The 13,592-nt window shown below is 47.4% G+C and overlaps 1 protein-coding gene across 4 annotated transcripts in view; it reads right to left on the bottom strand.

The window, feature by feature from the left end:
* Positions 1 to 13,592, bottom strand: part of LOC139558020 (serine/threonine-protein kinase Wnk-like) — a 118,466-nt gene that overhangs the window by 31,694 nt on the left and 73,180 nt on the right. For all 4 annotated transcript variants that reach the window (XM_071373426.1, XM_071373428.1, XM_071373427.1 and 1 more), the window contains exons 3-8: positions 12,819 to 12,991; positions 10,473 to 10,693; positions 9,678 to 9,835; positions 2,322 to 2,410; positions 1,633 to 1,852; positions 688 to 1,024 (exon numbers count right to left, since the gene is read on the bottom strand). In XM_071373426.1, the coding sequence (XP_071229527.1) occupies positions 688 to 1,024; positions 1,633 to 1,852; positions 2,322 to 2,410; positions 9,678 to 9,835; positions 10,473 to 10,693; positions 12,819 to 12,991 (1,198 nt within the window). The remainder of the gene's footprint in view (positions 1 to 687; positions 1,025 to 1,632; positions 1,853 to 2,321; positions 2,411 to 9,677; positions 9,836 to 10,472; positions 10,694 to 12,818; positions 12,992 to 13,592) is intronic.

The raw sequence follows: 13,592 nt of genomic DNA on the forward strand, positions 1-13,592 counted from the left end.
ACTGAGACCTGTATGCCCTAGTCGGCTGGCCCTCGCTACATGTTCGTCGTCAGACCCACTGGCTCCAGGTCATCTACAAGGCTATGCTAGGTAAAGTGCCGCCTTATCTCAGTTCACTGGTCACGATGACTACACCCACCCGTAGCACGCGCTCCAGCAGGTGTATCTCACTGATCATCCCTAAAGCCAAAACCTCATTTGGATGCCTTTCCTTCCAGTTCTCTGCTGCCTACGACTGGAACGAATTGCAAAAATCTCTAACATTTTTGTACTTTCCCAGACTGATCCCCCCCATGAGAATCGCACCCACAACCCTGGTATTGCAAGCACCATGCTCTACCAACTGAGCCACATGGGACCCAAAAACTTCAACGCTGCTGGGTTTTTCACGCTCAACAGTTTCCCGTGTGTACCAAGAATGGTCCACCACCCAAAGGACATCCAGCCAACTTGACACAACTGTGGGAAGCATTGGAGTCAACATGGGCCAGCATCCCTGTGGAACGCTTTCGATACCTTGTAGAGTACATGCCCCCAATGAATTGTGGCTGTTCTGAGGGCAAAAGGGGGTACTGGGAGGGGGGCTGGCAATATTAGGAAAGTGTTCATAATGTTTTGTACAGTCAGCGTATGTGTATTGTACAGTAGGAACCTATCTGATAAGCCTCTGATAGAGTCGTACAGTACCTGTGGGCAGGCTCAGAGGGTTCCCACTGTGGATCTGCTGCTGTTGCCTCATATGCTGATCTGCCTCTGGTATCTCCTCAGCCTCCCCCTGCCCACCACCTCCCCCGCCTCGTCCTGTCAGCCCAGCCACCCCAGGCCCCAGGGAGGAGGTGCAGGAGGGGTAAGAGCTGGTGTAGGAGGAGGTGAGGGTGGAGTCCCGTCTCTCATCAAAGCCTTGCTGCTGTTGGAGCAGCTGCTGCTGGCGTCTCTCACGGGACTTCTTGATGAGCGTGACACGGTCACGGATGGATTTTCCCACCACTTTAGCATCGCTCTCATGGAAGAAGCTCGACTTCACCTGGCGAGGAGGGGAAAGAGAGAAAAGGAGGGACAGAGGGGGGTGGGGGGGTGGAGCGAGAGAGGGGGAGGGAGAGAGAGAGTAAGACAGTGAGAGAATGAGAGCGAGAGGGAGGCAGAGAGAGACACAGAGAGACATTAAAGCATTGCAAGGGAATTTAGGTTAGAGGTAGCGACAAGCGAGGAAACCTTGATTAATGAGCTGTGGACTTTGCAATACATCAAAGCAACTCCAGACCCCACCTTTCCTGTGGCCCTCTCACCTTCCATGTAGTTCTCTGAGAAGGCCTAGTTATTCCTGTTCCGATCTGCACTGCTCTCTCTCATATCATTTTCACACTAATGAGCTGAGCCGACCTTTACTGTACTGCGCTGGCCTGGGGCCATGCTAGAAAGGACAATCTAAAAAGAAAATAACCCGCAGAGTACGTTTCGGGTTGGTACCATAGTGTGAAAAGGGTATCAATGTCTCACCATCTCTCTCTCTCTCTCCCTCACTCACCATCCCCTCTCCTTCCCTCATTTTCTCCCCCTCTCTAAAGCTAGTTCCTCAGCACTATCGTTCTCTAGGTCCCCCCCAGCCCTCCTCTCTCTCTCCCCCTCTCTCACCATCTCCAGAGCCACCTCTTCTGCACTGTCATTCTCCAGGTCATAACTGAACTCAATGGCCTCGTTGTCTTTGTGTTTTCCCTTCAGCTTCTTGGGATCCTCCACCCAGATCCTGAGGGCCAGACACTCCTGATACCCCATGTCCTCCTCCGCCAGCTCCACACGCACCCCAGTGTCCTCCCCAAAGAAGGCGTGGGTCAACAGGTCCCGGATGGACAGCCTGCAAAGAGAGAGAACACATCAAGCAAAGAACAAATTCCCACTTCTTTCCTTTTATTGGATAAGACAGTGGAGAAGAGATGACAGGAACAGTAGGAGAGGGGCAAGTCAGAAGAGCATTGGCTGGAGTTGAACCCATGCCTGATCTGGTATGTGTGCTGGGGTCAGCGGTACTAATCACTTTAGACAGTCCACCGAATTAAGTTCTTTTTATAAGCACTCGTCCTTATTATGAGAGAGAGAGAGAAACTTTTGTGAGTGTAATGTTTACTGTTCATTTTTATTGTTTATTTCACTTTTGTTTATTATCTACTTCACGTGATTTGGCCATGTTAATATATGTTTTCCATGCCAATAAAGCCCCCTGAATTGAAATTCAATTGAATTGAGAGAGAAAGAGAGAGAGACAGAAAGACAGAGAGAGTGAGTGAGTGAGAGAGAAAGAGAGGGGGGGGGTTAAAACTGCTTACCTCTGATTCTTGTCTTGGCGGATGCAGCCTTCGATGATCTCTTTAATCTCTGGGTCGTTGACTTTATCAAAGCTGGCTGGTTTTATACCCTGTAGAGGGGGGGGGGGGGGGTGATAGAACATACAATACTTAAGATGATGGGACTACTCTGTCCTACATGGACAGTAATATACCTTAGATGATGGGACTACTCTGTCCTACATGGACAGTAATATATCTTAGGTGATGGGACTACTCTGTCCTACATGGACAGTAATATACCTTAGACGATGGGACTACTCTGTCCTACATGGACAGTAATATACCTTAGATGATGGGACTACTCTGTCCTACATGGACAGTAATATACCTTAGATGATGGGACTACTCTGTCCTACATGGACAGTAATATACCTTAGATGATGGGACTACTCTGTCCTACATGGACAGTAATATACCTTAGACGATGGGACTACTCTGTCCTACATGGACAGTAATATACCTTAGATGATGGGACTACTCTGTCCTACATGGACAGTAATATACCTTAGATGGGACTACTCTGTCCTACATGGACAGTAATATACCTTAGATGGGACTACTCTGTCCTACATGGACAGTAATATACCTTAGATGATGGGACTACTCTGTCCTACATGGACAGTAATATACCTTAGATGGGACTACTCTGTCCTACATGGACAGTAATATTGTAACGTCCTGACCAGAGTTATTATGTGTTTTGCTTGTTTAGTGTTGGTCAGGACGTGAGCTGGGTGGGAATTCTATGTTGTGTGTCTAGTTTGTCTGTTTCTGTGTCCAGCCTAATATGGTTCTCAATCAGAGGCAGCCGGTAATCGTTGTCCCTGATTGAGAATCATATGTAGGAGGCTTGTTTTGTGTTGGGATTTTGTGGGTGTTTGTTTCCTGTCTCTGTGTTTGTCTGCACCAGATAGGTCTGTCTCGGTTTTTTCACATTTGTTATTTTGTATGTTGTTTGTAGTGTTTCACTTGTTCTTTAATTAAACATGTTGAACACTAGCCGCGCTGCACTTTGGTCCTCTCCTTCACCCCTGGAAGAAAGCCGTTACAGAATCACCCACCAAACCCGGACCAAGCAGCGTGGAAACGGGCAGCAGCAACAGCAGCAGTGGTACAAGGAGGAATGGACATGGGAGGAGATTCTAGACGGAGAAGGACCCTGGGCAGAGCCAGAGGAGTGTCGCCGCCCCAAAGCGGAGCTGGAGGCATCAAAAGCGGAGAGGCGGCATTATGAGGCTCTTGCAAGGCAGAGCGGCTGGAAACCCGAGAGGCTCACCCAAAAATGTATTGGGGGGGGGGGGGGGGGGGCTAAAGGGTAGTGTGGCGAGGGCAGGTAGGGAACCTGCGCCCACTTCCCATGCTTACCGTGGAGAGCGGGAGTACGGGCAGACACCGTGTTATGCGGAAGAGCGCACGGTGTCTCCTGTACGTGTGCATAGCCCGGTGCGGGTTATTCCACCTCCCCGCACTGGGCGGGCTAGAATGAGCATTGAGCCAAGTGCCATGAAGCCGGCTCAACATATCTGGCCTCCAGTACGCCTCCTCGGGCCGGTGTACATGGCACCAGCCTTACGAATGCTGTCCCCGGTTCGCCTACACAGCCCAGTGCGGGTTATTCCACCTCCCCGCACTGGACGGGCTACGGGGAGCATTCAACCAGGTAAGGTTGGGCAGGCTCAGTGCTCAAGGGAGCCAGTACGCCTGCACGGTCCGGTATATCCGGCGCCACCTTCCCGCCCCAGCCCAGTACCTCCAGTTCCAGCACCCCGCACTCGCCTTATGGTGCGTGGCCCCAGCCCAGTACCATCAGTGCCGACACCACGCACCAGGCTTCCAGTGCGTCTCCAGAGCCCTGTTCCTCCTCCACGCACTCTCCCTGTGGTGCGTGTCTCCAGCCCAGTGCCTCCAGTTCCGGCACCACGCATCAAGCCTCCTGTGCGTCTCCAGAGCCCTGTACGCACTGTTCCTTCTCCCCGCACTCGCCCTGAGGTGCGTGCCCTCAGTCCGGTACCACCAGTTCCGGCACCACGCACCAGGCCTATAGTGCGCTTTGAGAAACCAGTGTGCCCTGTTCCTGCTCCCCGCACTAGCCTTAAGGTGCGTGTCTCCAGTCCGGTACCACCAGTTCCGGCACCACGCACCAGGCCTACTGTGCGCCTCAGCAGGTCAGAGTCGGCCGTCTGCCCAACGCCGCCTGCACTGCTCGTCTGCCCAGCACCGTCTGTACTGCCTGCCTGCCTAACGCCGCCTGCACTGCTCGTCTGCCCAGCGCCGTCTGAGCTGCCTGCACTGCTCGTCTGCCCAGCGCCGTCTGAGCTGCCTGCACTGCTCGTCTGCCCAGCGCCGTCTGAGCCATCTGTCTGCCCAGCGCCGTCTGAGCCATCTGTTTCCCCAGCGCCGTCTGAGCCATCTGTCTGCCCAGCGCCGTCTGGGCCATCTGTCTGCCCAGCGCCATCTGAGCCGCCCGTCTGTCCCGAGCCATTAGAGCCGCCCGTCTGTCCCGAGCCATTAGAGCCGTCCGTCAGTCAGGAGCCGCTAGAGCCGTCCGTCAGTCAGGAGCCGCTAGAGCCGTCCGTCAGTCAGGAGCCGCCAGAGTCGCCAGCCAGTCAGGAGCCGCCAGAGTCGCCAGCCAGTCAGGAGCCGCCAGAGTCGCCAGCCAGTCAGGAGCCGCCAGAGTCGCCAGCCAGTCAGGAGCCGCCAGAGTCGCCAGCCAGTCAGGAGCCGCCAGAGTCGCCAGCCAGTCAGGAGCCGCCAGAGTCGCCAGCCAGTCAGGAGCCGCCAGAGCCGCCAGCCAGTCAGGAGCCGGCAGAGCCGCCAGCCAGTCAGGAGCCGCCAGAGCCGCCAGACAGTCATGAGCTGCCCTCCAGTCATGAGCTTCCCTCCAGTCATGAGCTGCCTTCCAGTCATGAGCTGCCTTCCAGTCATGAGCTGCCTTCCAGTCATGAGCTACACTCCAGTCATGAGCTGCCCTACAGTCATGAGCTGCCCTACAGTCATGAGCTGCCCTACAGTCATGAGCTGCCCTACAGTCATGAGCTGCCCTACAGTCATGAGCTACCCCTCTGTCCTGAGCTACCTCTCTGTCCTGAGCTACCTCTCTGTCCTGAGCTACCTCTCTGTCCTGAGCTACCTCTCTGTCCTGAGCTACCTCTCTGTCCTGAGCTACCTCTCTGTCCTGAGCTACCTCTCTGTCCTGAGCTACTTCTCTGTCCTGAGCTACCTCTCTGTCCTGAGCTACCTCCTAAATCATGTGGGGGCCTTGGGGAGAATTCTTAGGCCAAGGTCGTGGGCGAGGGTCGCCACTCAAAGGACGCTAAGGAGGGGGACAAAGACAGTGGTGGAGTGGTGTCCTCGTCCTGCGCCGGAGCCGCCACCGCGGACAGATGCCCACCCAGACCCTCCTCTTGAGTTGTAGGGGTGCGTTCGGAGTCCGCACCTCAGGAGGGGGGTACTGTAACGTCCTGACCAGAGTTATTATGTGTTTTGCTTGTTTAGTGTTGGTCAGGATGTGAGCTGGGTGGGAATTCTATGTTGTGTGTCTAGTTTGTCTGTTTCTGTGTCCAGCCTAATATGGTTCTCAATCAGAGGCAGCTGGTAATCGTTGTCCCTGATTGAGAATCATATATAGGAGGCTTGTTTTGTGTTGGGATTTTGTGGGTGATTGTTTCCTGTCTCTGTGTTTGTCTGCACCAGATAGGTCTGTCTTGGTTTTTTCACATTTGTTATTTTGTATGTCGTTTGTAGTGTTTCACTTGTTCTTTAATTAAACATGTTGAACACTAGCCGCGCTGCACTTTGGTCCTCTCCTTCACCCCTGGAAGAAAGCCGTTACAAATATACCTTAGACGATGGGACTACTCTGTCCTACATGGACAATAATACACCTTAGATGATGGGACTACTCTGTCCTACATGGACAGTAATATACCTTAGATGGGACTACTCTGTCCTACATGGACAATAATACACCTTAGATGATGGGACTACTCTGTCCTACATGGACAGTAATATACCTTAGATGGGACTACTCTGTCCTACATGGACAGTAATATACCTTAGATGATGGGACTACTCTGTCCTACATGGACAATAATACACCTTAGATGATGGTACTACTCTGTCCTACATGGACAGTAATATACCTTAGATGGGACTACTCTGTCCTACATGGACAGTAATATACCTTAGATAATGGTACTACTCTGTCCTACATGGACAATAATAAACCTTAGACGATGGGACTACTCCGTCCTACACGGGCAGTAATATACAGTTGAAGTCAGAAGTTTACATACACTTAGGTTGGAGTCTTTAAAACTCGTTTTTCAACCACTCCACAAATGTCTTGTAAACAAACTATAGTTTTGGCAAGTCGGTTAGGACATGTACTATGTGCAATTTCCAACAATTGTTTACAGACAGATGATTTCACTTATAATTCACTGTATCACAATTCCAGTGGTCAGAAGTTAACATACACTAAGTTGACTGTGCCTTTAAACAGCTTGGAAAATTCCAGAAAAAAGATGTCATGGCTTTAGAAGCTAATTGACATAATTTGAGTCAATTGGAGGTGTACCTGTGGATGTATTTCAAGGCCTACCTTCAAACTCAGTGCCTCTTTGCTTGACATCATGGGAAAATCAAAAGAAATCAGCCAAGACCTCAGAAAGAAAATTGTAGACCTCCACAAGTCAGGTTCATCCTTGGGAGCAATTTCCAAACACCTGAAGGTACCACGTTCATCTGTACAAACAATAGTACGCAAGTATAAACACCATGGGACCACGCAGCCGTCATACCACTCAGGAAGGAGACGAATTCTGTCTCCTAGAGATGAACGTAATTTGGTGCGAAAAGTGCAAATCAATCCCAGAACAACAGCAAAGGACCTCGTGAAGACGCTGGAGGAAACAGGTACAAAAGTATCTATATCCACAGTAAAACGAATCCTATATTGACATAACCTGAAAGGCCGCTCAGCAAGGAAGAAGCCACTGCTCCAAAACCGGCATAAAAAAGCCAGACTACGGTTTGCAACTGCACATGGGAACAAAGATTGTACTTTTTGGAGAAATGTCCTCTGGTCTGATGAAACAAAAATAGAACTCTTTGGCCATAATGACCATCGTTATGTTTGGAGGGAAAAGGGGGAGGCTTGCAAGCCGAAGAACACCATCCCAACCTTGAAGCACAGGGGTGGCAGCATCATGTTGTGGGGGTGCTTTGCTGCAGGAGGGACTGGTGCACTTCACAAAATAGATGGCATTATGAGGCAGGAAAATTATGTGGCTATATTGAAGCAACATCTCAAGACATCAGTCAGGAAGTTAAAGCTTGGTCGCAAATGGGTCTTCCAAATGGACAATGACCCAAAGCATACTTCCAAAGTTGTGGCAAAATGGCTTAAGGACAACAAAGTCAAGATATTGGAGTGGCCATCACAAAGCCCTGACCTCAATCCCATAGAAAATGTGTGGGCAGAACTGAAAAAGCGTGTGCGAGCAAGGAGGCCTACAAACCTGACTCAGTTACACCAGCTCTGTCAGGAGGAATGGGCCAAAATTCACCCAACTTATTGTGGGAAGCTTGAGTGTATGTAAACTTTTGACCCACTGGGAATGTAATGAAAGAAATAAAAGCTGAAATAAATCATTCTCTCTACTATTATTCTGACATTTTACATTCTTAAAATAAATTGGTGATTCTAACTGGCCGAAGACAGGGAATTTTTACTCTGATTAAATGTCAGGAATTGTGAAAAACTGAGTTTAAATGTTTTTGGCTGAGGTGTATGTAAACTTCCGACTTCAACTGTACCTTAGATGGGACTACTATGCTTCAGAGTTTTAATCATGAAGCAGAAATGAAGAAGCCCTGACTACAGTTAATGTACTGTCACAAATAAAATCTAGATGACAAAAAGTGTGTGGACACCTGCTCGTCGAACATCTCATTCCAAAATCAAGGGCATTAATATGGAGTTGGTCCCCCCTTTGCTACTTTAAAAGCCTCCACTCTTCTGGGAAGGCTTTCCACTAGATGTTGGAACATTGCTGCCGGGACTTGCTTCCATTCAGCCACAAGAGCATTAGTGAGGTCGGGCACTGATGTTGGGCGATAAAGCCTAACTTGCAGTCGGCGTTCCAGTCACCCCAAAGGTGTTCGATGGGGTTGAGGTCAGGGCTCTGTGCAGGGCAGTCAAGTTCTTCCACACCGATCTCGACAAACCATTTTTGTATGAAACTCGCTTTGTGCACATTGTCATGCTGAACCAGGAAAGGGCCTTCGCCAAACTGTTGCCACAAAGTTGGAAGCACAGAATCTTCTAAAATCAAATCAAATGTTATTGGTCACATACACATGTTTAGCAGATGTTATTGTGGGTGTAAAGAAATGCTTGTCATGCTTGTCAATGCTAGAATGTCATTGTATGCTGTAACATTAAGATTTCCCTTCACTGGAACTAAGGGGCCTAGCCCGAACCATGAGAAACAGCCCCAGAATATTATTCCTCCTCCACCAGTTGGCACTATGCATTGGGGCAGGTAGCGTCTCCTGGCATCCGCCAAACCCAGATTCATCCATCGGACTGCCAGATGGTGAAGCGTGATTCATCACTCCAGAGAACGCGTTTCCACTGCTCCAGAGTCCAATGGCGGCAAGCTTTACACCACTCCAGCCGACACTTGGCCATGGAAACCCATTTCATGAAGCTCCCGACGAACGGTTATTGTACTGATGTTGCTTCAAGAGGCAGTTTGGAACTCTGTAGTGGGTGTTGCAAACGAAGACAGACAATTTTGACACGTTACGCGCTTCAGCACTTGGCGGTCCCATTCTGTGAACTTGTGTGGCCTACCGCTTCGCAGCTGAGTCGTTGTTGCTCCTAAACATTTCCACTTCACAATAACAGCACTTACAGTTGACCTGGGCAGCTCTAGCTGGGCAGAAATGTGACAAACTGACTTGTTGCAAAGGTGGCATCCTATGACGGTGCCACGTTGAAAGTCACTGAGCTCTTCAGTAAGGCAATTCTACTGCCAATGTTTGTCTATGGAGATTGCATGACTGTGTGCTCAATTTTATACACCTGTCAGCAATGGGTGTGGCTGAAATAGCCAAATCTACTAATTTGTATATGTAGTGTATAATCATTTACTGAATATGAGGGGGGGAAAAGTCAAGCAGAAGTAGGGAAAAGACAAGACTGCAAAAGGGACAAAGGGAATTTTATGAAGGACATTCAAGAGAAAGATCTTGCAGAAGTAGGGAATAGAGAGACTAGGCCAACCAAAGCGCAAATGGACTGCAGTCCCAGGAACCCATACTTACGCTGGTGACTTTACGGTAGATCTGTGCAGCATTCTGGCACTCTGAGTAGGGGTATTCTGAGGTGGCCATCTCCAACATGCACATCCCAAAGGCATAGACGTCCACTGACTCGTCATAATGTTCCTCGTACATCTCTGGAGCCATGAACTCAGGAGTACCTGGAAGACAGGACAGCAGAGCCAACTGAAAAGGTTAATAACCTGATGAATAATAATTTGTTGGCTACTTATATTTGCTGGGTACGTATATTTGTAAAATGTCACACATGTACATGTGTAATATGCATGTGTGAATTGTTAAAAAACAATGTGCATGCTAGCAGATACCCATAGACTTCCAGTCATTACGCTAATGATAGTTAGCATTGGCTGGTGAAACTACCTCTAACTTCCTTCATACTGGACACAGAGACATAAAAATGGTATCCACTCTGGGGAAGTAGATAATGGGCCTCATTGCCAAAATCCCTTTAACGTTCCCTTTGAGTGGCAGTTAGTGCACTAGAGCTTGACCTAAGAGCAACAATAATCACAGCAGAGACTGTACACAGATGATACTGCCTTGTTGGGGCAGCTTATAAAATATTCATAATGTTGCAGAGTGACCACAGATTCTAAAAGCCATTTGTACAACAGAGAGATCCATTAGCACTAGTTCAAGATGAATTGCCATTTGTAATAAATACATCGGAAATCTTACTCACAAGAGTTCTGACATACCTGTGGCCCATTAAAAAATGTCAATACCCTTCCCATAACACAAGACAACAACTGATAACTGATGATCGTTAGTTACCTATGACACTCTTAGCAAAGGAGGTCCTCATGAGAGTAGCCAGTCCAAGGTCTCCTATCTTGACGGAGCCGGTGGGGCCCGTGATGAAGATGTTGTCACACTTCAGGTCTCTGTGGATGATGGGAGGGGTCCGGGTGTGGAGGAAGTGAAGGCCCTTCAGGATCTGACGACACCAGCTCCTCAGGACCTTAGGCTTCATCACCTTGAAGCGCTTCAGATACCTGCAGTCAGGACCGGACAGAAGAGGACAAAATATTATAACTAAGGTCAACAGTATAATGATTATGGTTTATATAGACAGAGGATCAACTGTATGACCACATTTGTGACACATTTCTAGAAGCTAGGTGTATGTCGCACGTCACTACTTCACAGGAGAGGCATTTGAATGATTTTATATATTTTTGAAATAAAAATGAGTTTTTTGGCAGAAATGCCTTCTGGAACATGTGAACTTTCATGTGCCTTAATAACAAGCGTGTACGACATTTGTAAATACAAATAAAATTGTTCAATTGCGAGCCTAGTTGGTTTAGCCACGGAAAAAGACAGGAACCTTCCCGCTAGCCATGATTGGCTGAGATAATGGATGGGCTGGACATGCCAAGAGATGAGTTCGGATTGGTCTGCCATGTAGAACGCTTCTGTCTATAAAATGAGCTGCTCAGTATGTGTAGATAATCCTTGCTACCACGTTAAAAAATATATATATAATGTTAGCCATGGAGAACTGCTAGTGTTGCTACTGCTCTCAGCAACATTGATGCCCTGAATTTAGCCGGCGCTATCAACAAAGATCCGTGGGAAAAAGTTGTGATGGACTACATTTGGCACACGTATGAACCGTAGTGACTTGACAAAATGGACCAAACAAGCTGTAGCTAGCTACAAACAAAACAGAAAAGACATGCTGCCGTGAAGCATTCATCCATGTATACGGGTAAGAGTCTAGCTACATTTTCAGATATTATACGTTTCTAATTTTGTCAGAAAGTTGTTTTCATTGCAAGTTAAAGCAGACTGTTAGCTAGCTAGCGAATGTTACGTGTATGATCTGTGTAGAAATATTATTAGTATCTCTGAAAGCCATTTGCATTGCTAGTTATAGCCTAATGTTAGCTAGATAGCTAACACTGAACCTAGTTGGTTAGCTTTAGCTACCTGCAGATTCATACAACAGCATTTCATGCATGGTGGCTAGCTATGACAATCTGTTTATACTGTAGCTATGGGTTGGATTTATGGTTCATTGTTTAGCTAGCTAGCTACATGTCTAAACAAGACTACACTTTCCCAGATGATTACATGACCCATCAAGTTAGCCAGGTGTGTCTGCGGGTGATTACGGCCATCTATTGTATTTCTTGAACATGTGTACATGTCTAGACAATAGTGACCCATCCACTTAGCTAGATGCGACTGGGGGGTGGTTATAGCATTTATTTCACGTGACCCATCAATTTAGACAAGCGTGTCTGGGTAAGCATCATCTCTAAAAATTATAAAATATTTATACAATATGTTTTATCTGGACACTTTCTATTTTTGATATTGCTACTATGCAAATATACAAGTAACCATTTCACTGTACCATTTACACCTTCTGTATCATGTTCATGTGACAAATAAACGTAGATTTGATTTGATATAGTGTGTGTTTACCAGAGATAGTAATTTGAAGAACAACATGACCTGCACCAAAGTCAGATTAGGATATAGGACAAAGACTAGATAAAGTGTGACTTTACCTGGAGTCTTTCCTTATTGTAGGCTACTACTTTCACCACTTTTAGTCCTGATATCTATGGTTCTTTACTACACTACCTTACTCACTCTGTTTAGCACATGGCCTCACATGTGAATCCTTAAAGAGATAGGTGGGGCTAAGGCTTAAAAGGGTGTGAGCGATGCTGAATAGTTGTGTAGTGCCAAATTTATCAACTTTCAAAGCAGAATTACTTTCCCATTGTTCCTCAACTGCAGTGTATGATATAACATTCTGGATCTCTGAGTCTCTAATTATATCCAATGTAAAACATGTTGCTACATAAGACCGAATCGAGGCGGTAGGTCACATTTGGTTATAAGTGATTTGTGATGCATCTATATAAGGCTTATAGAGGCTTCATTAAACTTCATGAGAAATACTTTATTTAAAGTGAGACCCTATTTCTACAGAGAGAATATCACCATCCTCATGAATGCACTCTGATTAGCCAACTCACTGGTTTCATTTTACAGGAAGCTAGAGAGAGCCGTCATCTCTTTGGTGTAACCCTATTTGACGCTGAGCAGTGGTGTGCATGTGTATGTCGGTCTGTCTGTGTGTGTTTGTCTTCTACCCACGTTTTGAGTGTCCCCGAGGTCATGAGTTCGGTGACCAGGACGATGCACTTCTTCCCTCGCAGCACTGACTCCCAGGAGTCATAGAAACGGACAATGTTAGGATGCTGGAGTCCCTTCAGCATCTCTGCCTCCTCCTTAAAACGTTGCTGCTCCGCCTTGGTCAGCTTACGGTCCTGTAGACACACAGGAATACACACAACGCAGGTTAGACATAAGTAGACATCAGTGAGAGCACTTGGTTGTGAGATCAAGTTACAAAGATCGATACCTGCACACTGTTGTGCAGGCCAACATTTCGACCCCAAAGGTCTTCATCAGTAAGAATATACCCACAGCCTAGACAGCGTTCAGTGCTACACTTAGGTCTGTTTTCAAGTGGCATAGGTTCACACTTTTGCACATTCCACCATCACCATACACTGAACCTGAAACCTATGACAAGAAGCATGCTTTCAGGAGACGATGCATATGCTAAACCTGAGATTACGGGGAGCATGTTTCAGGAAACAGTACTGTCAACAACAGATCGAATACTGGAGAACTATACCAATCAGGAAACAGTACTGTCAACAACAGATCGAATACTGGAGAACTATACCAATCAGGAAACAGTACTGTCAACAACAGATCGAATACTGGAGAACTATACCAATCAGGAAACAGAACTGCCAACAACAGAGCCAATACTGGAGAACTATACCAATCAGGAAACAGTACTGTCAACAACAGATCCAATACTGGAGAACTATACCTTTCAGTCAGGCCTCTACACTA

Source organism: Salvelinus alpinus, chromosome 28 (assembly GCF_045679555.1).
Source record: "Salvelinus alpinus chromosome 28, SLU_Salpinus.1, whole genome shotgun sequence".
NCBI classification, from domain to species: Eukaryota; Metazoa; Chordata; class Actinopteri; order Salmoniformes; family Salmonidae; genus Salvelinus; species Salvelinus alpinus.